The sequence below is a fragment of the Hypanus sabinus genome, chromosome 4 (assembly GCF_030144855.1).
Source record: "Hypanus sabinus isolate sHypSab1 chromosome 4, sHypSab1.hap1, whole genome shotgun sequence".
Taxonomy (NCBI): domain Eukaryota; kingdom Metazoa; phylum Chordata; class Chondrichthyes; order Myliobatiformes; family Dasyatidae; genus Hypanus; species Hypanus sabinus.
In genome coordinates, this window is record NC_082709.1 from 149191790 (window position 1) to 149218528 (window position 26739).

The 26739-nt window shown below is 43.3% G+C and overlaps 1 protein-coding gene and 1 long non-coding RNA gene across 4 annotated transcripts; one reads left to right on the plus strand and one right to left on the minus strand.

Annotated features, from left to right (window-relative positions):
- The first annotated feature begins 1552 nt into the window (after positions 1 to 1552).
- Positions 1553 to 26243, plus strand: trim45 (tripartite motif containing 45). Of its 3 annotated transcripts, none has more exons than XM_059968361.1 (7): positions 1553 to 1762; positions 2208 to 2668; positions 3692 to 4428; positions 13673 to 13802; positions 14779 to 14890; positions 20400 to 20526; positions 23203 to 26243. In XM_059968361.1, exons 2-7 carry the CDS (start codon positions 2229 to 2231, stop codon positions 23349 to 23351), a joined length of 1695 nt encoding a protein of 564 aa, XP_059824344.1. In that variant the 5' UTR covers positions 1553 to 1762; positions 2208 to 2228; the 3' UTR covers positions 23352 to 26243. The 3 variants fall into 3 exon arrangements, with proteins under 3 accessions (XP_059824344.1, XP_059824343.1, XP_059824345.1); XM_059968362.1 differs by having other exon boundaries at positions 1557 to 1674; XM_059968360.1 differs by having other exon boundaries at positions 1553 to 2668.
- LOC132393311 (uncharacterized) lies at positions 5301 to 14459 on the minus strand. Its single transcript, XR_009511832.1, has 3 exons — positions 14355 to 14459; positions 13185 to 13273; positions 5301 to 8891 (listed from the first exon to the last, which is right to left on the minus strand). It is a non-coding gene; the product is annotated as an uncharacterized LOC132393311 (long non-coding RNA).
- Positions 26244 to 26739: the final 496 nt, after the last annotated feature.

Consider the following 26739-nt stretch of genomic DNA (forward strand, 5'->3'; position numbering starts at 1 on the left):
GACCACTCCTGGTCAGGTCTTGACTATCCAAGTTATGGTAGATCTTGTCCCTCAGATTTTCCTCCAGTAATTTCCCCATGACTTAATCAGGCTCACCAGCCTTTATTGCCCTGAGCTGGCCTTTAATGCCCTGTGCTGTCCTTGCCATTATTTTTGAACCCTCTCCCCACGCTCTACTCTTCTGGAGATTTGCCAATGGTTTACAAAGCAAATATCTCCACAAAGGCCTTCATGATTTCTTCCCTGGCCTTCTGTAAGGTTTGTGAGTGCAATTACTCAGGGTCTGAGGATTTCTCCACATTAATGCTCTTCAAGGCTGCAAATACCGCCTTCCTTAAAATATGCAAATAACCCAAATACTATTTAGTACCTTAATTTCTTTGGCATCAATAATATCCTCCTTAGTAAACACTAAGGGGAAACTAATTTTAAAGTCTTCGGCCATCTCCTATGGCTCCACACATAGGTGGCCATAATGGTCTTTAATAAGACAGAGTCTCACACTAGTCACCCTTTCACTGTTAATTTAAGTAAAAGACTTATTCAGATTATCTTTAACCCTGCCTGCCAAATCCAACTCATACCCTCTTTTTGTCTTAATAATTCCTTGCTTAAATCTGGATCTTACACCTTTATATTCATCAAGGGATATATTCATGCCCAGCTGCCTAAAAGTGATGTCTACTTCATTATTCTTCCTTGACAGAGTCTCAATATCTTTTGTCAGCCAGGGTTTCTTGAAATTGGTATGTGCACCTCTCACCCTAACAGGAACAAGCTGCCCCTACGAGCTTTTCAAAATACCTCCCAATGACCACCTGTTCCTCAGCCTTTAAGGAAAATCACCCTGTTAGCCACAGACAGAATGGTTTCCCAATCTACTCTACAGCATTTATCGAGGAAACGACCATATCTCTGCCACCTGAGACTTTTGTGCCGCCTTGAAGACAAAAATAGCCTTGTCATAATATAGACGGGGGGGGGGCGGGGGGGGCATAGCTCTGATGGACCCAGACGGCTTCCGCTATCTGACATTTAACTTTACTGTTTGTAGAATTCTACGGAATCTACAAACAATCCCGAATCATCATTTTGACCCAAAGTCAGGTACCTCGGACAGCACACAATTCCGCCCATGGTAACCGAAGGAGCAGTCGGACATGATGTGTTCGAGTTTTGTTGCCTCTCTGTGCAATTGACTAGATTTGACTATACTGGGTGGGAGCTCCCAACTGATATGCGGTTCAATTAGTAGTCTAAATTGCTTTTCCTATTTTTGTTTTCCAGTTTTGATTTTTTTTCTGTATTTCGTTTTCTGCTAACAACGACGTTTTGTTAACCTGGTTGATTCAGTTCTGATTGCCCATACACCGGTCCTCCAGACCTACGAGGGCAGCACCGACTTGCACCGTAGATGGGCGGAACCTCTCATTTCAAAGCGAACAAAAAAACCCAGGCGATAATCTTGCTCCCGCTCCCTGTTTCTGATTGGTGTCTTTAACTGCAGATGGGCGTCGCTAGTTGGTCTGTTGGGCTGTCAATCACCTATGAATGTTACGAGTTTGGAATAGTTTGCGATCTTTTTGTGAGAAAGCTCTTGGATTGAGAAACTTCGGTGCAGGCAGGCGGGCGGCTCTCGGTGTTCATTCTGTCAGCCGACTATATCCCGGGCAGGTGAACAATACACAGCGAGAAAACCCAGTCGGAAAAGTCACGGGAAGTTACCGGGTTTGAGGGATGTGGTGGAGTGAATGTTGGGAAGGTACTGCAGACAAGGGAATGTGAATTAGTGTTGGGAAGAACGGCGGGTACATTTTGATGGAGTAGGTTATACCACAACAGATCTCTGTCTACTATTTTAACATTTAACAATAGTGATTTATAGATGTTGTACTTCCTCGGCTACATTTGATTTTTATAATTGCCTACAGCAGAATCTACAAGAAAAAGTGAATTAGCTTTTTTTCTGGACGGAGTAAATTCTAGAACTCTAATTTTCATCATTGGGTATTGTAGAGGCAAGCAGATGGTTCGTAAAAAGCCGAAACACTTTCGTGAATCTAGGACAATTAATAACACGGATTCTGGTCTGAAGTAGGCCAAGTGAAGAAGTAGGATCTAGACGAATAGTTGCAGTGATTATTATAGTTTAACGTAGCCTTTTTGGAGTGCTCAGATTTTAGGAACTTGAATTTTGATTTTTATAGATTTGAGACAACTCCTTGAAAATGTCGGTGAGACAGAAAGAATTGGAGAGCAAGGCTGTTGCACTGTCCTTGAGTTCAGAGTCTCCAAGGAGTTGCAGGACGAAGTGTTTGGTTTGTAGAAGCTTTTACTCGAATCCCAAGCTCCTGCCTTGCCTCCACACCTTCTGCTTGGACTGCTTAAGCGGCCTGGAGCAGTTCTCTGTTCCGCAGACAGGGAGAGAGGGCGGGCCAGGATCTATGGTCTGCATCCTGTGCCCAGCCTGCGATTTCGAGGTGTATGTGCCCACGGCTGGAATTCAAGGGCTGACCACTAACCACCTGATCCAAAACGAGGTTCTGCTAGAGCGTTTGAAGAGACTCGACCACAAGTTAGTCTGTGACCTTTGTAATGATGGCGATGCTGAAAGAAGGTGTCAAGTTTGCTCGGCAATCCTGTGTGATTTTTGCTCTAAAGCTCACAGGTAAGCCTGTTTGAATTGGTGTTGGCATTTTGTTCACTCACCTAGCATTCAGCTTCCAATACTTTTGTGTATGGGCAGAATGGACTACAAACTTAGAGGAAAGGTATTGGAATGGATGTCTCTTCATTATAAAATTTAATGTTTGGGTACCATCCAGTTAAATGATAGGAAGCTACCTATTTGGTAAATTGGTTTGTTATTGGCACATGTGCTGAGGTACAGTGAAAAACCTATTTTGCCTGAGGTTGTCAGAGGAAACAATAAAAGAAATACAGAATGTAATGTTATGGTTAACAGCAGACAGGACAATAAGATCATAACAAAGTGGGTTGTGAGGTAAGAAAGATAAGAATCCATCTTATGGTACTTGGGGACCATTCACTAGTCTTACTAACAGCGGATGGAAGCTGTCCTTGAGCCTGCTGGTGCTGCTTTCAGGCTTTTGTATCTTCTGACTTGGGAGGGGGAGAAGAGAGTATGAGCAGTGTAGTGGTGGGTGGGGGGAGGTCTTTGATTATGTTGACTGCTTTACTGAGGCAGTGAGAAGTGCAGACAAATCCCTGGACAGGAAGGTGGTTTCTGTGATTTGCTGAGTTGTGTCTGTACAGTTTCTAGCAGTCTAAAGGAGAGCAGCTGTCATGTTAAACCGTGACGCATGCTGATAGGATGCTTTCTAAAGTGCATCTCTAAAAATTAGAGAGGGTCAAAGTGGTTATGTCAGATTATTTAGCCTGAGGAGGAAATAGAGGCACTTGTGTGTTTTCTTGGCCCTGCTGTCCACATGTTTAGACCAGTAGTTTATCAGTGAAATCAGTGCCCAGGTCTTTTGTTGTCATTGAGGGGAAGGTTGTTATGACTCTATGTAATAGGCTGTTTATCTCCTTCCTGTACTCTGGCTCATTGTTATTTGAGATTTTTCAATTATTTCAATCTGCTGAAGCATTGTAATTTTAAAATTAAATCAATCTAATTAAAATGTATTTAGTCGGTCAAGGAGTGTTTTAAAACTAATCCGTTCTGCAGGAGGCAGAGAGCGACTGCTAGTCATAACATGGTGGCACTGAAGGACCTACAAGGTGGAACTGAGCGAATCGTACAATCCATCATGTGCTCTGCTCATCCGTCAGAGGAACTGAGGTTGTTTTGTGAGACGTGCGATTGTCTGGTCTGCAGAGACTGTTGTATTGTGGGCCATCAAGACCACAACTGTGATTTTATCGCCAATGTCATTAACCAACATGGCAAGTCAATCAAACAGCTTCTGAAACAAACACAGCCACGTATTGGTGCTCTACAGGAGAACGTACAAAAAATTCAGACCTCTAGACTGATTCTGAAAGAGCAGCTGAGCAAGATAACAGAAGAAATTAATAGTTTTACAGAGAACTACATCAAGGCACTGGAGAAACATCGGAACAGGCTTTTGAAAGAGCTGGAAGAATTGAAAATGCAGAAAGAGAACTCGTTCAATCTCCATCAGATTCAGTTGGAACAAATCCTGGCAGATGTCAAGACTGGGGTGGACTTTACAGAGAGCTTGTTGACAAATGGCTCTCCTGGGGAAATCTTGTTAACCAAGTGTGTAGTAGTCAACAGGTTGAAGCAACTGAAGAAGATTAGTTACAGCACTCTGCCCAGAGAGGATGACTGGATTCAGTTCCATGCACAAGAGAGAGCTGGCCAGTGTGATGGATTTGAGGTGTTTGGGATCATTACCACAAAAACCATTGATCCCACCAAGTGCTTCCTTCAGGGTGAAGGTAAGAGACAAGGACAGAGTGTTTAACAGCTTTGAAATCTGTCAGCTGTTTGTTTTTTGATGATGATGATTGGATGATAGTGGATTGATCATATCAGGAGAGATTATACAGACTACATTGTATAATGTTGAGTTAAGAGGAAGCGATAAGACACAGAAGCAGAATTAGGCCATCTGGCCCATCGAGTCTGCTCCACATTTGTCCATGGCTGATTTATTTTCCCTCTCAACCACATTCTCCTGCCTTCTCCCCGTAATCTTTGATGCCCTTACTAATAAAGAACCTATCAACCTCCATGTAAAATAAGTCCAATGACTTGACACAGCCATCTGACAATAATTTCCTCTAATTCACCTCCATCTAACTAAATTCCTCATCTGTGTTCTAAAGGGGTTTTTCTATTCTGAAGCTGTGCCCTGTGATCTTAGACTCTCTCTTTGGAAATGTCCTCTCCACATCCACCCTATTCAGGCTTTTCAATATTTGTTAGATTTCAATGAGATTTTCCCCCTCCACCCACCCATTCTTCTAAACTCCAGTGAGTACAGGTCCAGAGCCATCAAATGCTTTTCATATGTTATCTTTTTCATTCCTAGGATAATTCTTGTAAAAATCTTCTCAATCCTCTCCAATGCCAGCACATTCTTTCATAGATATGGGGCCCCACAACTGCTTAACCATGCTCCAAATGTGGACTGACCAGTGTGGTTCTGAAGGTGATTTGGCAGAGGAGATATTGTTGATATTCTCTGACTGGAGTGTTTAGAGCTTGGGGGGGGGGGGGGGTCACAGTCTCAAAATAAGTTGAACATTCAAGACAAGGATGAAAAGAAATTTATTCACCAAAATGTGAAATTTTCTGCTTGGGGAGCTGGTGCAGGTTAGTAACACTTGTGTAAAAGATTAACCACAATCTTATTGAATGGCAGGACAAACATAAAGAGTCTCTTGTTTCCACATTTTATGTTATCATATCTGTATTGCTGGAGGCAATGTAGACATCAATGCAACATTTCAATCAATTGTAGTTTCAGTAAGTCAACAACATAATCTAGCAGGTTCCATTGGCTGCAGCAGGAGTACCCTGTTACAAAGCAGGCTGTTGGTTATGATAAGATCATGGTTCAAGTCTCAATGTTTGCTTGAAAATGTTTCCCCTTTTATTGTGTCTGATTTCACCCATGCCCCCACACAGCTAAATCCGGACCTATCAGATCTAAATATTTCCAGCAGTTTGTTATTATTGTTTATTGGTGGTTCTTTATTGTAGTTGTACTGCTCTGTGAAGAAAAGGTTTCCAGATTTATTCCATAGTGTCAGTATGTACTTCTCAAACACCTCTGATCACTGACTGTCTTTATGTTACCATATTGAAAGCTTGTCTAAGGACCAATCTTGGAAGTCAAAAGCTTTTTAATATTGCTAGGAAGGGTCTGAAAAGTGGTACAGCACACACAAAATGCTGGAGAATTCAGCAGGAGAGGCAGCACCTTTGGAAAAAAGTATAGTCAATGTATCAGGCCAAAACCCTTTGGCAGGACTCCAACGAGAGGTGACCTTTTGGAAGATCGAAGGAGGCTAGGGTGGTTCACAATTGCGTAACCTGAAAGGTGAACTGGTAAAGGTGATTTCGAAGAGCTACCATCCACAAAGAGGGTAAGATCCTGTGTGGGTAATGGGGCGTCTGAAAGGTCTGGTCGAAGGGTGGTTAAGTAATTGGGTAAAAGGCGATCATGGGGGGTACCGGGAGCTCTTCTGGTGGGCTGCTCAGGAAGGTTGCCGGATTCACATTTGACCAGTAGGAGAAGGCCAGAAGGGGGTTATTCTGGAGAGCTATCTCATAAAGGAAAGGAATGGAGGGTTATGGGCTGAGTGTGGGCCAGTGGGACTAGGTGAGAGTAAGCGTTTGGCACATACTAGAAGGGCCGAGATGGCCTGTTTCCGTGCTGTAATTGTTGTATGGTGACTCAGGTGTGCCTGTGTAAGATGTTGGGTTTGGTGGGAAGTCAAGAGGGCTACAATAGCATGTGAGGAATAGACAGTCAGGGGTTGTTGGAGAGTAATATTGGAAGTGGCAATTACGAGGGAGTAGATAGCGGGGAGAATTTGTGAGCAGGGTGGGAGGCCCATGGCTACAGGGTCAAGGCGGGTCAACTAGTAGGCTACTGGTCTCTTGCGATCCCCATGGGCTTGGGTCAAAACAGCAGTTGCGCAGTCCTCCAGGATACAGCATACAACTGGAAAGGCCTGTCATACAAAGGTCTTCCGAATGCCGGGGCACTGGCAAGGGCCGGTTTTAATTCAGTGAAATCTGTCCGTTGCTCATCTGATAGGGTGAAGGTCTTTGGGGCCTTGCTTGAGGCCAAAGGGGTTAACTGCTTGCTGAGTAGTGTTACGTTAGGGAGCCACTGTCGGCAGTAGTTAACTAAGCCTAAGAAGACACGCATTTGCTTGGGGCTTGTGGGCAAAGGGGTCAGCAGAATGGCTGCGATACGTTCCAGGGTCAATTGTCTATCAGAAGCAGTGAGTAAAGTTCCCAGGAATTTGACTTGGTGCTGGGTGTGCTTAACCTTGGCGGCTGGTATGACATACCCGCAAGAATGGAGAGCGTTCAGGAGACGGTTGGTCTCTGCAATGTTAGCAGGTTCAGAAGGGCTGGCTAGGAGCAAGTCATCAACATATTGGACGATGGCAGAGCCAAAGCTCCCTGAGCTGCCGGTGCAGTACCTGGGAGAATAAAGTGGGGGAATGGACAAATCCCCAAGGGAGGCATGTCGAAGTGTACTGCTGGCTCTTGGAGGTAAAGGCAAACAAATACTGTGATTCTCCTGCCAGAGGGATAGCAAAGAAAGCATGCTGTAAGTCAGCCAGGGTGAAAACACAGGTGTCGGCGGAGATGCTGCTAAGAATCGTCGCAGGGTTCGGCACAACCGGGTGTACAGGCTGGACTATTTTGTTGATCTGCCTGAGATCCTGCGCTAATCTCCATTCCGGGCGTCCTGGTTTGGGGACAGGTAGAATGGGGTGTTGCAGGGTGACTGGCAAGGAACTAGGATGCTTTGTTGGAAGAATGATTTTATCAAGGTTGATATCCCCTCTATTGCTTCTGGACTTAGGGGGTACTGGGGTATTGAAGGCAGTTTCGTCCCTGGTATAATCTGGATCTTTATAGGCTCTACGGGGATGCATCCTACTTCATGCGTAGAGGCTGACCAGAGATCGGGAAAGGGTTCTTCTGAGGGGTCATGTTGGGGTTGATGGTGGCAGAGTGGGCCCGTTATGGTGAAAGGGTCTGAAAGATAGTTTAAACTCCCATCGGTCAGTTATTGGGGTATGCCAGTGACACTGGGGTCTGACTGCTGCTTTGGGCGGTGTGCTAACAATCCCAGGGCCTTTGCTTTGTATCCCTTGCTCACAGACAAGGTGATATGGGGAGATACCAAGCCTGGTTGATGCCAGAGGTGGACGGGAACGTCCACCAGGAGGGCGAGTCCCTCCTTACCCTCAATGCGTCCTACAGTGGTAACAGTGACAGTCGACCTTAGGAAAGGAGCAAAGGTTGCTAACAGCTCAGCGGAGGCTCCAGTGGAATCATAACAGAGGGTTACATCGGGATCAGGGACCTGCAGGGGAGGAGTAAAATCCTCCGGCCTCAAGTCAACAGCCCACCACTAGGGGAGCAATAAATCCAAAATTGTCTCGTATTGTTTTTGGTGGTGATGCCCTTGTTAAGGCAAAGAATTTTGACTCGGAGGGAACACAACAAATCTCTTCCTGCTAGATTAATCCCTAAACCAGGGGTTTGGGTGCATTGGACAGTACAGATCCGAGGGCCAGATTGGATAGTGGTTCTGTCAGGGGGTATTGTCTCTCCTGCTCGGTTAGACCGCTAAGGTTCATGGTGGCAGATGAGAGCCTAAATCCTTGCTGGTGCGCACAGCAGATTACAAGTGTTGAAGCTGTGGCCCCAGCATCAGTCTTAAAGGGGATTTCCCTGTCCTCAACAGTCAAGCATGCCATCGGCTCATCCTCAGTGTCCTTAGTCAATATGGGGACGTTCGGAAGGGAGGATAGTCAGGACGAGAAAGGGTTGCTGGTGGAAAAGAGTTGTCTCCTGCCCTGGGGCCTATTTTGCTGCCGTGTCTGGGCAGTTCTGTTGCCAGTGATTCCTGCCACCGCAGTTAAAATAGCCGTGTTGAACTTGGTGTTGCCGAACGGGGCGGGTGAGGCACTAGGCGGATTTTGCCAATTCTCCTCCTGATCATCGGTGTCATTATTTTGGAACAGCAGTTTAGCATTTAATTTCCTGCATGTCAGCAGGACAAATTAATCTTCTAACATCTCGGAAGCTCAGGGAACCTCTCCGTTGTCTCGGGAAGTGTGGCAGCCGGGCAGGACTGAAATGCAGGCCCCAAAGATCCACTTTCCTCCTTCCTGTCGTCCTCCCGTCTAATGCACTGTCTCTGGAAGATGACATTGAAGACCACAGAACAAGATTACGTTAACAGAGGGAGTTAGGAACGATTGTCTACTCTGCTTCACAGAGCCTTGGCTCACTCCCAGCACTCCAGACGCAGAGGGCTTCACCATCCACTGGATGGACTGGACAGTGGCATGAGGTAAAGCCATCTGCTTCATAATGCAGAAGCGTGGCGCTTCTGATTCAGTCCTGCTCCCCCAACCTGGAATCAATTGTTGTCCATTCTATCTGCTGAGGCAATTCTCCTCTGTCATCCTGGTAACGGTGTACATTCCTCTCCTGGCTGATGTCAAGTTGGCACTAGAGGAACTGAGGCTGTGACCAGCAGTCACGAGACAGCACACCCAGATTACTTCAACCAGGCCAGCCTGAAGAATTCTCTGACAAACTACCACCAGCATGCCACCGATGGGACCAGCGGAGCCAACGCATTCAGTCGCTGTTGCAGCAGTGTTGAGAGCATTTACTGTGCTCACACTTTGTGCTGAGGATGGTCAAGGGAGGCAGAGGAGCATTTACACGACTGGTTTGAACTGGTGGACTGGACCATATTCAAGGATTCATCTTTAGCTGCAATATTTAAGTTGGGTGACAACACCACTGTTGTTGGCCGAATCAAAGGTGGTGACAAATTGGTGTATGGGAGGGAAATTGAAAATCTGGTTGAGTGGTGCCATAATAACTTCTCACTCAACGCTAGCAAAACTAAGAAGCTGATTATTGACTATGGGAGGAACAAGCTGGAGGTCCTCTATGAGCCAATCCTCAACAGGGGAAGAGAGATAGAGGGTCAGTAGGGTTATCATGTCAGAGGATCTGTCTTGGGACCAGCACCTAACTGTAATCGCAAAGAAGGCAGGAGGACACCTCTGGATTGTTTTAGAAGTTTGCGTAGATTCGACTTGTCACCAAAAACTTTGACAAACTTCTATAGTTGCACAGTGGAGAGTTTCCTAACTGGTTGCATCATGACCTGGAGTGAAAACATTAGTGACCAGGAATGGAAAAATGGTGGATACAGGCAACGCCCTTGCCACCACTGAGTACCTTTACATTATGCACTGTGCACTGAAAGTAGCAGCCATCATCAAAGGACCCTGCCATCCAGGGATACCCTCTTCCCACTGCCACCATCAGGCAGGAGGTACAGGTGTCTTGGGTCACACACCATCAGGTTCAGAACAGTTATTACCCTTCAACCACCAGGCTCCCGAACTGGTGTGAATAACTTCGCTCATTACTAGTCTGAACTGATTCTACAACCTACAGACTTGCTTACAAAGAGCCTTTACAACTCACGTTCTCAGTATTATGATATTTGCATAGTTTGGTTTCTGCACATTGGTATGTCATTCTTTGTTCATCTATAGTTTTTCATAAAATTCTGTTGTACTTCTGTTTGTCCTGTAAAGGCCCGCAAGAATATTAATCTCAAGGTAATATATGGTAACGCATATACACTTCGATAATGCAATTACTTTGAACTTTGGATCTGGATGTGTGGATGGGTGTATGCCTTCAATAACAGACCGAGCATACCAAAACCTGAAGCTTTGGATGAGCCAGATCTGTGGTGTTCAAGGCCAGTGATCCAGTCCCTACAGGATGTACAGGCATGGCCTACTGAAGGCCAGTGTGAGAGCAAGAAGGCAACTCTGTGTGAAGTTATAGAAACAAATAGACGTTCAGCATCCACAGCAGGGTTTGCATGTTATTACTTCCTATAGGGCAAAACCTAACAGCATGAATGGCAGTGATGCTTCACTCCCCTACAACCTTTATGCATGCTTTGTAAATAGAATATCACCATCAAAATATGAATCGCCACAGCCACTGCCGATTCTGTGTTCTCTGTCTCAGAGTCTGATGTCAGAACTTCCTTTAAGAGGGCGACATGCAGGGAACTGAATATCTGTGCTGACCGCGTGCCTGGAATACTCGAGAACCACTTCAGACATCTTCAGCCGCTCACTGCTGTAGTTGGAGATTCCCAGCTGCTTTAAAAAAGGGCACCCATCACACCAGAGCCAGGAAGAACAAGGTGAGCTACCCAAATGACCGTTGCCTGGTAGCTCTGACATTGATTTGGTGATGAAGTACTTTGGGAGCAGCTCATGGTCGGAATTGACTCTTGTCTGACCTGCTGCAATTTGCTTGCAGCCACAAGAAGTTACCTGTATAATGGACACAATCTCACTGGACCAGAGCAGCTAGACAACAGCAAAACATACATCAGGCAGCTGCTTATTGATTAACATTCAACACCATCATCTCCTCAATACTAATCAATGAGCTTCAAAACCTGGACCTCAGTACCTCCCTCGACTTACTTATTGGGAGACCACAGTCACTACAGGTTCTCAATGACAATCAGCCCAGGCACACACAAAGCTCTACCCTCCCTACACTCGTGACTGTGTGGCTAGGCACAGCTCAAACACCATCAATAAATTGATGACACCGCAGTTGTTAGCAGAATCTCAGATGGTGATGAGGAGGTGTACAGGAGTGAAATTAATCAGCCCATTGAGTGCTGTTACAACAACAATCTCGCACATGGGATCAACAGGACCAAGGATTTGATTACGTATCTCAGGAAGGAGAAGTTGGGAGAACACACACCAGTCCTCACTGACGGTCTGTGGTGGAGAGAGTGAGCAAGTTACTGGGCTTCAGCACCTCGGAGGATGTATCTTGGGTCCAACCATCGCAAATAAGGCGTTTCAGCAGCTCTCCCTCATTAGGAGATTGAGGAGATTTGGTGACCGAGGCCTCCATCTGTCAGAGTTGATCATGGACATTGCTTCCTAGCTGTCTGGATACGTAGGCCTGGGCCATACGGTCTGGAGAGCAAACTGTTGCTCACGTTGCAAGCTCCCGTTCTCCACACATCGAATGAATCCAAAGGAACGGCAGAGACTGATTCAGTTTGGTACCCGCAGCATCACAGGAGTTGCCAGTCAATACTTAACTCATAGGGCTGCCTTAGGAACTCTAGATCAGGATTTTTCTCTCGGGGTCTACTCCCGAAGTCTTCCCCATGAGTGGGTATAGCCACAAGGCAGCGGAGATTTGAGATCGGAGTTCTTCTTCTAGATGAGCTGCCAACCATGGCAGACGAGCCACATCAGCCTGAAGCAACTGGTTTTAAGGTGCCAGTAACCTGGCTTTGTCCCTCCTCCTGTCAGTAGAGAGCATGCTGAATGGTTGCACCACAGCCTGGTATGGAGTCTTCAATACAAAGGATTGCGAGAGGCTGCAGAGTATTGTAGACTCGGGAATTTCCAACACAGGCCCAACCTACCCTGTCATCAAGGACATCTTCAAGAGGTGATGCCTCAAGAATGTGGCATCCATTATTAAAGACCTTCAGCCATCGGTTTGTGCCCTCTTTCCACCACTACTGTCAGGTCTCTGAATGGTCCACGAACGCTACCTTGTAATTTGTCTTTCACACCGTTAATTTATATTGAGTTTTATTCCTTGCATTGTCCTGCTGCTGCAAAACAACAGATTTCATTCCATATGTCAGTGTTTTAAAAAAGTCCTGATCAACACACACAAAATGCTGGAGGAACTCAGCAGGCCGGGCAGCATCTAGAAAAAGAGTAGCATCGACGTTTCAGGCTGAAACCCTTCAGTAGAACCCATCTGTCCTGCTGAAGGGTTTTGGCCTGAAATGTCGACTATACCATCCTGCATACACCCTTCTTGAGGGGCTTACTTGCTCCACATGTTTCCTGTTCACCTCTAGGTCCTGCTAGTCCTTCTCTGTGTCCTTCCCTCTTTACTATTTAAGTCCATTATTCTGTAATTTTTGGAAGTTTATTTTCATTTTTATTTTGGAAACTTACTGCTTTTGTTCCACTGAATATACTTATTATGTATACAGAATTAATGTCAGTCTTATCCTGAATTAATTCTTGTAAAGCCATTAAGTGACTGATATTGTTTCTCATTTGATATCAAAATTGACAGATTTTTACGCCTTTGCTCAAGGTAATTAGCACTCCAGCTTTTTGAAGCCATCAACTTCCTTCCTTATTTCATCCATCCTCACATTTGGTGGGACTTCAGAAGATTGTGTGCCCTAGTCAGAGATCATAATATCCATCAAAGAGCTGAGATATCGGCTCATTGCTGGGTTACAGTGCACTCATCCCATCCAGTTTGATGACTGCTTTGTGGCCATTGAATGTGAGGGCTTGGGAAAAGGTTTTAAATGTTGTATTGAACCCTTGCCCGCTGCAGCCCGTCATTTCATTTTGCTACTTACCATGGTGGAGCAGAAGCTGGGTACGTCCCCGCTGGACAAATGTGGGACAGTCTCCTGCGCTGTCAGTTCATCTCAAGTGTTAAGATGCACTATGAAATGGAGTAAAGTAAGTGGTGTTATTTATGAACATGAGTTCCCTGCATGGGAAAAACAGAAATAGAGATTATTTTTGTCACTATCAGAAAAATCGTTAACCGCCTTTTAACTTCCTTTTAATGTCCTTTGACTTGCAAGAGGAAGCTTTTGGTTTTCGCTGGGCTGTCTACTGATACTGTATAGTTCACAGCACATCCCAGAGAGAGTGTGGGCTGTGTTCAGTGGCTGGGCTCAAATTTGCTTCACACTGAGCATTAAATTACATGAATGAAATGCAGATCTCTCATTGTTTATCTTAAGTAGTGAGAATAAGTGGTTTAAGGTTGTGTATTGCTTTCCAGTTGCATGATGAATTGCGATGTGTAACTCGTGTCCAATTTGCTGTCATTCAGGTCTCAATGTGGCTCAACAAGACCAACCAAGTGCTTTCACACTAGTCTGCAATGACCAATCGGGGCAGAAGATGGGAAGGGGAAGTGAATCTATTCGAGTGAGCATCTTCAATAAGAATAAGAAAGAATGGTGGGTAATTTGCAAGAAAGTGAGCAGGAAGGTAAATTAATCTCTAATAGACTGTAGGTGTCTTGCTGAGTAAAGCAGTTTAAGCTTGGGTGAGTAATTAATTAGTGTAACTTCCATTTCCAAATATAAATTAGGTTAATTTGATTCTGTAGTTTGATTTTTATATTTGCTATAGTTAACTTGCTAGACCTGTACTGCTATGGTAGCGGTTAGTTAATATTCTGTTAATAATTTGGGATTTGAAAACAAAAAGTTAGCTGTTAATAATGATGGCTACAGAAATGGCAGATTAGTGCAAAACCCATCTGGTTCTCTACTGTTCTTCAGGAGAGGAATCCTATCATAGAGTAATTCACAAACCCTTTAGCTCAAATTTTCCATCCCAACCAAACTCCCTTTCTACACTAATTCCATTTGCCTAGATTTGACCCATATTCCTCAAAACCTCTCCTCTCCATCTAAGAGTCCAAATAGCTTTTAAACATTGTAATCGTCCCTGCCACTGGCACCTTGTTCCCACCTAGTTCGGCCAATGCACGACTTCAAACTCACCATTATAGTTAACTCTCAAGTACCTTGCCACTCATTTCCAGTAAGGATTGATGAAAAATGAAACATTGCTTCCAATACTGTAAGACAGTTGTTTTGTTCGCTGCCAAAAACAGAAAAAATACTTAATTACAAAATATTTGGACATTTATCTTTATAGTCGAATAATACTAAATTTTCTATGGAAAATCAGAATTCTTTGAACCTGTGGGCATCTTTCTGTGGGGCCTAATTCCATACTGTATTACTCTATGACTGAGATTTGACTGAAAATTTAACAGAATTTGTAGTAATTCTTGTATCTGCTTGCATCAGAATCAGCATTTTCATCTCTGGTTTGGAAAGAGAGACACCTCAACAGTAATCCATTGCTTTACTGAAAGTATTTACTCTGAATATGCCGGTCATCTATTATTTCAATCCACAGTATCAAAACAACACTGCAAGATAATCACGATGGAACTTACCGAATTATATATACACCTCGGATGTCAGGCTCATATGTGGCGTGGGTCTGTATAAATGGACAGCATGTACAGGTGGGTCAAGACTGGTATAAGTGATATAAAGATTTCAAATTATCTTGATGTTGCATAAAACAGCTTGCATTCTGTTCTAGTGGAATGGATTTGAAAATGAACTAAGTATTAATGTTTCTCTCTGTCTGAAAATGAGACACCTTCTTGCTCCTGACCATCACATTATGTACACATGCAAAGTTTTTCCACTGACTACAGTGTAATAATGTGAGCTGGATACTGGAATTTACAGTAGCTTTATTCTGAACTGGATCCTGTCCTCAAAATCACTTCCTTACTCTTTCACAGGAGTGGGTGTTTTAAAAAAAAGAGGAAGCTAGACTTCTTCCTTGCTTCAAGAAAAAAGTGCTTCTCTCATTATGAAAATAATCTGGTATTTTTTTTTATTTCTGCATTACCGAATAACATGAAATATCTTGGAACCTCTGTCTAAGTGTATTCTGCATTTTTTCCTTCCAGGCATTAATTTTCTGGCCTGTTTCAGATTGATCCAAAAGTTGTTCTTGTGTGAAGCTGCTTAGAGCAGATTGCACACACTGTGTTAATTTATAGAAATAAACAGCTGAGTAAACAAGTCCCTTTACCCCTCCTGAGTCCACTCACCTACTACCCACATACTTGACTCATCAGTGCCCTCTTTCCCTCTTCTGGTTCCATTACCAGATTCTCTCCCACTGATTGCTATCATCTCATTCCTTACCTATCACATAGCAGCACTAGTTCCCACTTAATATCCCCTAGCAGCATTCTCTGCCTTCACCCTTCCTCCTGCTGGCTCCGTCTCTCAACTCCACCCATCCCTCTCTCTGACCTGGCTCCAACCTACCTCTCATCCTTCACTGACCCACAGTTTAGCGGTCATCGTTCGTCCCGTCTCACCATCACCAAACCCCACCCCTTTGTAATGGCAATCATCCGTCTTCAGTCTCAGCCCCAATGCAGGGTTTTGATCTGAAATGTCAGCATGACTTTTCCTTCCGTGGATGCCGAACTCTGCTGGCAGATTGCGTGTTTCTCCAAATTCCAGCATCTGGAATTCCTTGCATCTCCTATTCATTCACTAAAATTCAGAGTGTTACTTCTAAATGTTTCAGATCCACTCAGGTAATCGGCATGCTGAAAATCAGCTATGCTGTCGTATGGGAAAGGTCGTTAACTGCAGATGCTGGAACCCGGAACCACTGTCCATTTCCCTCTACAGCCGTCTGATCCGCTGAGCTCCACCAGCAGCTTGACGGTTTTCCCTTTTGTTCACATTGTTCTCTGCACTCTTTTAATAGGAATGTAATTTGCACTCAGAGGCCACTCTCGTAGGTACACATGCTTGTCAATGCAAATACCTAACCAGCCAATCATGTGGCAGCAACTTGGTGCATATAAGCATGCAGGCATGGTCAAAGAGGTTCAGTTGTTCAATGGGAAAGAAATGTAATCTAAGCAACTTTGACTGTGGAATGATTGCTGGTGTCAGAAGGGATGGTTTGAGTATCTCAAAAATTCAAAGTTCAAAGTACATTTATTATCAAAGAATGTATACTTCATACAACCTTGAGATTTGTCTTCTTACAGGCAGCCACAAAACAAAGAAACACTGTAGAAGCCATTTTTAAAAAAAACCCACACACACACCCAATATATGGAAAAAAGGAATAAATAATGCAAATGATAAAAGTAAACAAGTAACAAAGAATGGGAACTGCAGAGCTCCAAAAACAAGTTCACAGCCACAGAACCGGTTCAGTGCTGAGGTGAGTGCAGCCAGCCCAGAAGCCCGATAGCCACATCCACAGAGCCAGATCAACACTGAGGCGAGTGTTGCCGATGGTTGCAGGCCATAGCTGCAGAGTCAGCCCGGTGCCGAGGCGGGCAAACCCCACGGACCAGTGAACTGAACAACGGCCTGACCTCTACCGTCAGCCTCAATCTCACTCGGCACTTATGTCAGCCAAGCATCAGTTTTTATTTTGGTTTTAGACCCAGGCCTCGCTGCTTTGATCCCGCCCCAGTTCCACTGCAGCAATGGCTGATGCCATCGTACCTGGACTCTCGAGTGTCCAGCCCACCAAATTCCCCAGGACTCTGCAAAAATCACCAGGTCCTATGAAGAGAAGCCACAGCGTGTGGAGTGCAGTGATCATAGTCCAGAAAAAGGTGAATGGTAGTATTAATAGAATAATTGATGGTTTTGTTTGCTGTCTGTAAAGTTTCACTCTGATTCACCGGTGCCTGAGTTATTTCTGGGCTTTTCACACACAATCATCACTAGAGTTTAAAGAGAATGGTTTGGAAAAACAAAAGACATCCAGTTCTGTGGGTGAAAATTCCTTATTAATGAAAGCTGTCAGAGGAGAGTGGCCAGACTGGTTCAAGCTGACAGGAAGGCAACAGTAACTCAAGTAACCTCACGTTACAATGATGGTATGCAAAAGAGCATTTCTGAATGCACAGCATTCATTGAATGCACAGAACCTTGAAGCGGGTGGGCTACAGCAGCAGAAGACAGGGAACATACACTCAGTGGCCAGGAAGTGTATTTTGGGTGGATAATGCCTGCACTGTTACAGCACATACCTGAAATTAAACACACTGATCAGAGTAGTCTTTGTCCTAAAAGTATAGAAATTATTTCATCTGATGTCAACAGCTTTCAGATTTGTTAATGGAAAACTTGCCTCAATCTTATCAACCTCATTGATTTCTGATTGTACAGCCTTTACTTTATCTGAAGCTGGAGGTTGCCCCACTTGTCCTTCGAAATGTTCGCTGTACAGCAAACGCAAACACAATTTGAATACTTCTGCAAAAGTATACAGTTAGGGTGTGTGATACTTTTGCACAGTACTGTAGTAATTTGATATACAGGTGTCTCCCCCACCCTCTTACAAAGGTTGAGCGTTCCTATGAAACCTTTCTTAAGCCAAAATGGCGTAAAGCGAAGAACCCTTAATTTATATGGGAAAAATTTTCCAAAATGCAAAAACCCTCTTTGTAATGCGAAAACAAGTGACTAATGTAGGTCTTTTGTAAAAGCGGAGTGGCATAAAGTGAACATTTGTAAAGCGGGGTACACTGCTGCCACAGAAAGAGAAAAACAAATGTCATGACATATGCGAGTGATGATAAAGGTGATTCCAATGTGGGTCTCTGTTGTGGACTGGGAGTGCAAAGGGGGCAGGGAGAGGGGAATCATTGTTGGGGATAGGGAAAGAGAGAGTTTAGGAGCAGGAAACAGCAGTGAGACATTCTGTAATGATCAATAAGCCAATTGTTTGAAATCAAATGACCTTGATTGGTGTCTTGGGGCTGGGAGTGTTTGCACGTGGGTCACACCCCCCATCCCTGGCATTCCTTTTCTGCCACGCGTCCCACACCCCTCCTGTAGCACTCCACCCTGGACATTTCCAACTTCCTTTGCTTCTGCAAGATTTATAAACTCTCACTTCACTCCACATTGACAAATAGAGTATTGTGGAAAAGTCTTGAGCACATATGAAGACTTTTGCATAGTCCTACATATGCCATTCATAAGACATAGGAGCAGAATTAGACCACTCGCCTGAGCGAGTCTGCTCTGCCATTCTATCATGGCCGATTTATTATCCTGCTTAAGCGCTTTCCTGTCTTTTGCCTGTAACCTTTGCCCTTACTAATCAAGAACCTATCAACCCATACTTTAAATATCCCCTATGACGTCCTCCACAGCAGTCTCCAGCAATGAATTCCACAGATTCATCCTCTGGCTGAAGAAAGTCATTCTCATCTCTGTTCTAAACGGAAGTCCCTCTATTCTACTCAGCGCTTGTTGATCTGATGTGACCTCTGGATAGCTGGCATGCAACCGCAGCGTATTCCAGCCTGGACCCTGACTCTTTACTCTCCTTTATACCTGTCTTTAAAGCCTGTTCTCCCCTTTAGCTGCCTGCATTGTTCCCAAAACCACTGCTATTATTGATCGGTTCCAGCAGATGATTCTAGTCACTTCAATTTGATAATATATTGTGGGTTATAATTATTTAATTCATGGGTATTCAAGGAGTTATTGTTGGTCACTACCTTACTAGAGCAGCTGCACAAATATGCCTTGTTGTGGAGACAATTCTGCACCAAGGGACATGTGCAAGGCATGCTGGGAGTATTCTGCATGGACCAGGACGAATGTGGCTCCAACAACACTTGAATCTTGACATTATCCATAACAAAGCTGACATCTTCCATTTTCCAACATGGTCAGTGCTTGCCATCTAAATTTGCCGTAAAAGCTTGCAGAATTTTGGCAGCTCATTGACAGGAGAGAAGCAGTGCCACTAACTGTTGCTAGGTCATTGCAAAGTTCTTTTGCCTGGTCCTAACCTGGGAATTTTCTGCTTTCTTTTCATTGTTGCTGGAGGGAAATTTCCCAGTAATTTTCTAACCAATGCTCTTCAGCACAGACAACAGTAATTCAAGTAGGTGGCATACCTCTATCTTAACTCGATAAATTTTAATTTTTCCATCATTGCCTACTTCCTGTGGATTAATGAAAATAAATATATATTTTTCATCTTTTGCTAATGCAAATATCTAATCAGCCAATGACGTGGCTGCAACTCAATTCATAAAAACATGCAGACGTGGTCAAGGGGTTCAGTTGTGGTTCGGTTGTTCTTCAGAAGGAACTAAAAATGTGATCTAGGTGACTTTGACTGTGGAATAATTGTTGATTCTAGTTAGGGGAGTTTGACTATCCCAGAACTACTGATCTGCTGGTTTTCATGTACAACAGTGTCTGGAGTTCACAGAGAATGGTTCAAAACACAAATAATCATCCAGTGAGCAGCAGTTCTGTGGGCCAAAATGTCATTTTAATGCGAGAAGTCAGAGGAGAATGGCGAGACTGGTTCACATTGAGAGGAAGAGTACACGCTTTAGAACAGTGGTTTCTGAAAACAGTTTCTTTGGAGAGAAGTTGGATGAGAGGAGACATGATAGGGGTGTACAAGATATTAAGAGGAATAGATAGAGTGGATAGTCAGTGCCTCTCCCCCAGGGCACCACTGCTCAGTACAAGAGGACATGGCTTTAAGGTAAGGGGAGGGAAGTTCAAGGGGGATATTAGAGGAAGGTTTTCCACTCAGAGAGTGGTTGGTGCGTGGAATGCACTGCCTGAGTCAGTGGTGGAGGCAGATACACTAGTGAAGTTTAAGAGACTACGAGACAGGTAAATGGAGGAATTTAAGGTGGGGGGTTATATGGGAGGCAGGGTTGAGGGTCGGCACAACATTGTGGGCCAAAGGGCCTGTAATGTGCTGTACTATTCCATGTTCTATGTGTGCAGAAGATTGTCTTTGAATGCACAGCGTGTTAAACCTTAAACTGGACGAGCTACAGCTGCAGAAGACGAGCATAAACTCAGTGGCAACTTGATTAGGTATAGGATCTATCTATTAAAGTGGCCAGTGAGTGTATTTGTAGCTTAAAAAAATATTTTTTGTGTTTCATATAACTTCAGTAGAGAGTTGTTGTTTTCTAGGGTTCCCCATTCACCATAACGGTAGAAGGCAAATTCCGTGAGCACGTTGGCATATTCCACTGCTGCACGTTCTGCTCCAGTGGTGGACAAAAGGATGTCCGTTGTGGCTGCAAAGGGACAATGCCAGGTGAGCTTGATAAAATGTCTGGTCTGTATAGTGCCTCAGCAACACGCTTTTTTGCAATAATAAACAATTAATTGTCAGATTTAAAGGCTGTGTAATAGTGAGTAATTAAGCCAAGTGATTAAAACTTAACACAGTGATCTGCAAGTATTAACACAAGAAAATCTGCAGATGCTGGAAATCCAAGCAACACACACAAGATGCAGGAGGAACTCAGCAGGCCAGGCAGCATCTGTGGAAAAGAGTACAGTCGACTTTTCGGGCTGAGACCCTTCAACAGGACTGGGGAAAAGAAAGATGAGAAGTCAGAGCAAGAAGGTGCTTTAACTTCTCATAATTTTCCAATCCTGATGAAGGGTCTGGGCCCAAAGCGTGACTGTTTAATCTTTTTCATAGATGCTGCCTGGCCTGCTGAGTTCCTCCAGCATGTTGAGTGTACTGTTCTGCAAATATTGTGGTTTTTTTTCTCTGATATGTAAATTATGGCAGAATTTGTTCATTGCTTTGGACAGTTTATTAAAATAATTCACACTGAGCTCATCAATTTTGTAAAGCAAAGAAAACTTCAGAGTACACGTCACCACTTACAACCCTGAGATTCTTTTTCTGCGAACATACTTAACAAATCTATAGAAAAATAATTCGTGCTGAGCTCATCAATTTCATCAACTTTGCCTCCCACTTCGACCCTGTCCTTAAATTCACTTGGCCCATTTCTGACACCTCCTTCCCCTTTCTTGATCTCTCTGTCATCATTTCTAGAGATGAACTGATGACTGACATCTTTTATAAAACCTACCAGTTTCCACAACTACCTTGACTATTTCTCTTCCCACCCTGTCTCTTGCAAAAATGCTTTTCCCTTTTCTCAGTTCCTTCATGTCTACCACATCTGTTCCCAGCATGAAACTTTCCTTTCCAGAACCTCAGAGATGCCGTCATTTGTAGAGGAATGGGGTTTCCCTTCCTCCACAATTGATGCTACCCTCACTCACACCTCCTCCATTTCTCGAAAATTCGCGCTCACCCCATCTTCCCACCACCTTAACGGTGATAGAGTTCCTCATCCTGAGCTAGCACCCCATTTGCCTCTTGAATCCAAATCATCATTCTCCACAACTACAGCCATCTTCAAAGGCATCCTACTGCCAACCATCTTTCCCTCCTCTCCCACCCGCCGCCGCCTTCCACAGGGATCACTCCCTCCAAGATTCTCTTGTCCATTTGTGCCTCCCCTCCTGGCACTTACCCTTGCATGCAGCTTAAATGTCTCACCTGCCCGTTCACCTCCTCTCTCGCCTCAATTAAAGTCCCCAAACAGTCCTTCAAGATGAGGTAACACTTCACCTGTGAATCTTTTGTGTCCACTGCTCCTGATGTGGCCTCCTCTACATTGGTGGGACCCATCATAAATTGGGGGATTGCTTTGTCAAGTACCTCTACTCCATCAGGCAAAAGTGGAACTTGGCAGTGGCCAAACATTTTAATTCTGTTTCCCATTCCCATTCCGACATGTCAGTCCATGGCCTCCTCTTGTGCCACAATGAGGCCACACTCATGTTGGAGCGACAACACCTTATGTTCCATCTGGGTAACCTCCAACCCGATGGCATGAATGTTGATTTCCGCTTTGGTAAAAAAGAATTCTCACCCTTCCCTCTTCTATTTCGCTCTCTGCTCTCTTACCTCTAATCATGTTCCCTTAACCTTTCTACCCCCACCCCCGCCCTTGGTGCTCCTGCTCTTTCCCTTTCCCTTATCGTCCACTCTTCTCTCCTATCAGAATCCTACTTCTCCAGCCTTTGACTTTTCCCACCCACTTGGCTTCACCTATCACCTTCTAGCTATTCTCCCGCCACCCTGGTTCTGTTATCTTCCCCCCTTCCTTTCCAGTCCTGAAGAAGGGTCTCGGCCCAAAATGTCGGCTGTTTGTTCATTTCTATGGATGCTGCCTGACCTGTTGAGTTCCTCCAGCATTTTGTGTGTGTTGCCTTAGAAACTGAATATGCTTTTCTCTTTAATAAATAAAAACAAAGTGCTGGAATCATTCAGCAGGTCACTCACCTGTGGGAAGAGAAACAGGATGAATGTGAGGATGACGACTCTGTTCAAACTGATTGACAGGTTGATAAAGGAAGGTTTTTCTTTCTGATTTTATTCAGAAACCAGAATTAAGATTCAGAAATGAATTTCATGGCTGTATATGGTGACATATATTGTATTTGATAATAAATTTATATCGAATTTTGAACTTTATAGATTTCAACATAATAAAGAGTCTGACAAGATGGGTGGTGAAGGAACTGAGCATTAAAACAAGTGGTTTGACCCAGGATATTTCATTATTTGAAGTGACTTACCTTTGTTAAGTGGTGCCAGAAGGCAAAATGTGAGGTGTAAATTTGTTAAATATATATTTCTATGAAATTTTATACATGAAGAAACTTTATGAACCAGATCTTCTTTTGTCCTTGATGGAACATGAAGACAGTGAAAATGATTAAATATTTGATTTTTAAAATTTTGAATGTTTATTCCTTTACATAGATGCTGCCTGGCCTGTTGAATTCCTCCAGCATTTTATGTGTATTGCTGTAAATGTTTTTCTGACATGGTTTTACATGAGGTTTACAGGCATTATTCTGTTAACACCAGTGTCTCTTTGCCTTTGATTGGTAGGTGGGTTTCAAGGCTGCGGACATGGACATAAAACTCATCCTGGCCATCCGCATTGGTCCTGTTGTGGAAATGCGAGTAAGGATTCGGAATGCTTTGGAGCACTGCATGGCAGCTCATACCCGAACCTGGTTAGGACTGTTGCTCTGTAGTAATTACTGCGATCCCGCGTCTATCAAATACATGAGAGTGAGGAAATGCCTGTTAAACCAACTTCATTAATCATGAACAGAGTACTTTTTTCTCTTAAGATTTTGTCATCTGATTTGGTTTTTCCACTCAGTGTAAAGACAGAAAAAGAAATGTTCTGATCAGGTTAGTATTGATTACCCTGTTGCTCATGTTTTGTGGCAGAACTCTAATGATTGTGTGTGAGACTGAATGTATGCTATGTATTCCAACTTTCTATATTTATCACCTTTATATACACTAATTCTCATTAATAATGCTTAACACTACTAACAACAATTACTGGAACAAGTTCATGGGGATATTCCCTGTAGACTGGGACTAGTTTGATACACGATTTTGAACTAACTTCGTGCATTCTCCTTGTACCAGATGTAGGAGCTTCCTTTTGACTCTGACAGTTAGTCTCACAATCCTGAATGCAAAGAACTCTGTTTCTACAATAGATTGGATCCCTTGGAGATATTGCTCCAGTGGGCACTTTCTGTCATTTGCCTTGGAATTGTTTATATACTTGATAAGTTTTAGCCCTTACTGGGTCATTTTCAGTCTGGATGTCATTGATCAGCTTGTAACTTATTAGCACCAAATGCCTTTGTCTGATCACAATTTGATCAAGCATTTTTTTTTCCTCCAACTGTCTTGTCAGTCCACTGATAAAATCATATATTGAATCTTAACCTTGTGGGTTTCCCCTCGCAAGCTGTCTTGTACAGTTGCAACATTGCCTTCCCAGTTCCATTGGTATACTTTCTGGGTAAAAACCTTCGGCCCATAAATCCACCTTCTGGAAGTCCCTGGTTACATTCTTGGGAATTTTTCAAAATTTGCTGAAAGCATAGAAAAAATGTTAAATGTCCTGAGTCATTGTCATGCAAAGAGCTGCAAGGGAGGAATATGTTTCAACATTTTGTTTTGTGGATTTCACAAATACATGGTGATAAAAGGGATCGATTGATTGCTCCCTGTCTTGCTGAGTGCTTCCAGCGATTTTTGCTTCATAAGTTCAGCAGATGCAGTTTTTAAAAATTATTTTTCCAGTGTTTCCCTCACTATGCTAATGTTCCCAAATTGTCAAGATCCTCACTCACCACTGTCCAGAGACCTTATCAGCCCTCCCCAGTGAGACAGGTGCCTCCTCCAGTCTGATTAGTGCTCACAATGTGACCTCTATATTGGCAAGATCAAACGTAGACTAGGCAACTATTTTCAGAATTCCTGCACTCTGTTTGCAACAGTCATCTGCAGCTTCTGACGGTGCGATATTTCAACTTCCATTCCACACCATTCTGGTTGTTCCCTGCCATCTCCACTCCTACAGTGAGGCCAAATGCAAACCATCTCTAATTCCACTTGGGTAGCCTTCAATCCAATAGCATGAATATTGAACTTTCCAATTTCAGGTAACTGATTTTGCCCTCTTCCTTTCCCACTCAGGGTGCCTCTCGTCCTTTGTTTACCTTTTACATCCCTGCTGTATCTCGTTCCATCTGCCTATCATCCCTCCTTTAACTGGTTCCATTGATCACCTACCAACCTCTGTCCCCACCCTCATCCACCCAGCAAATGAGGAAGAGAATTACTAGCTTACCATTGATTATAGATTTTTTAAAAACTCCATTTGTGTGGACAAGGAGCCAACAGTATTATATTCTAAATGTGGTTTGGAGCAGAGCATGTTGACATGACAACCAGTGGAAGTGCCTCTGGCCACTTTGGTCCAGTTTCCTCAAATAATTTGGCCATACGGCTTTTCAGGGCCCATTTTGTCCGTCTATTGCCCCCATAGATTCTGTGCGGAACAGGCAGGCAAAGTGATGATTACACTGCAAGGCTTTTGCTAACTCCTGTATCGCTCTTACCTGTAAAGTGAGGACGGTGTCACTTGAAATGTCCTCAAGGATTCTAAACCTAGGAATAAACTTTTATAATAAAATTTAGCAATGCTTACAGCATCCTTTCTACGAGTTGGATAACTGTGTAATACAGATAACTTGGAAATATACATATTACGTCTAGGAAGTGGGCCATGAAGCAGCAGATACTGATGGTGTTTTCCCTGGATTATGTCCCTCACAAATCTTATAGTTCACCACCATTTTTCCTTCCAAAGCTGGGAATACTGGCACATACCACTCATTTTCGATTATACCCATCGTACCCCTTTTGCCTGTATGTATTAATTCATGTACCTTACGGACAAGCCAAGGTAGAAGAGTGGATTCCCACTGGTGCATTGTTAACGTGCATTGTTGTGCATTAGAAAACAAAGGTGATATCCCTGATGTGTATTATATGTCAAGAATTATGGTACATCTATATCTGCCACTTCAGGAAATGCGGACTCAGTTCATGCGTATTTTGTAGCTTGCATTTAAATGCAGGCCATTATCAGCTTTGATTGTAGAAGCCATATTGATGAATGCTGCAAAGATATTAATATCTGAGATAACATGAGTGTAATATGAAGCGCTCAAATATTGCACTGAACTGAATTCTTACTCCTAGATTTTAACACTTGTGAACTATTATTGTGGTGGTTGACAAAAAAGCTGAACGATGCAGTAAAATCCTTTAGTGTCCAAGTACTAAGCGGCTACCTTTCACCGGGGTGTGGAACTTGTAAGCTTTTAATATACCTGTTACTTGATGTTGCTAGTATGCTTCCCTAATACTTGTGTCTTAATTTTTTTTTTGCAAAGTTTCTACTTTAGTTTGTACCAATAAGAAATGCACATTTATTGCCTTTTATGTACTTCCTTATTTATTTCTAAACAATTTGTTTTGTGTATTAAATGATAATTGTGGATAAGTAGCTTTAAAAATATAAATAAACAACTTTTTCTTTGTTTTTACACCAATTTTAAGCAGAAGTTTTGCACTAGGATGTTAAGATTTTCATCTTTGGAAAATAAAATCCAACAGGTGCACTGTGTATTTCTGATGGTCACCACCTTTACAATAGAAATGTAATTCTATTAATTAGGAAACCTTTGTAAGGAACATGGTTTGCAATGCTCTCAGTTGAACTCTGAGTCAAGGCATAACAGACTATATCAAATGTAGGTTATACTAGAATGAACTGCACAGGAAGTATTATGATGAAATAGATTGAGAAAACTGTGTTGAAATGATGACTTACTGTAATGCTTCCTGATATAGCAGACAGCTAACTTAACCACATGGTTCTTTCCAAAAATTAAATTACAATTTAGATGTTGAGAACATCACAACAGCAGATGACATAAAGAGAATTAAGCCATTCAGCCCATTGAGTCAGCTCTGCCATTCCATGAAGGCTGATTTATATTTCTTCTCAACCCCATTCTCCTGCCTTCACTTTTTAACTTT

What these genes read in the sequence shown, in the direction of transcription:
- trim45 (XM_059968360.1), top strand. Translation starts at nt 2,229, where the DNA reads ATGTCGGTGAGACAGAAAGAATTGGAGAGCAAGGCTGTTGCACTGTCC. An exon ending in TAAATGGACAGCATGTACAG is followed by an intron (nt 14,891 to 20,399) that starts GTGGGTCAAGAC and finishes GTTGTTTTCTAG; the next exon opens with GGTTCCCCATTCACCATAAC. An exon ending in CTGCAAAGGGACAATGCCAG is followed by an intron (nt 20,527 to 23,202) that starts GTGAGCTTGATA and finishes TTTGATTGGTAG; the next exon opens with GTGGGTTTCAAGGCTGCGGA.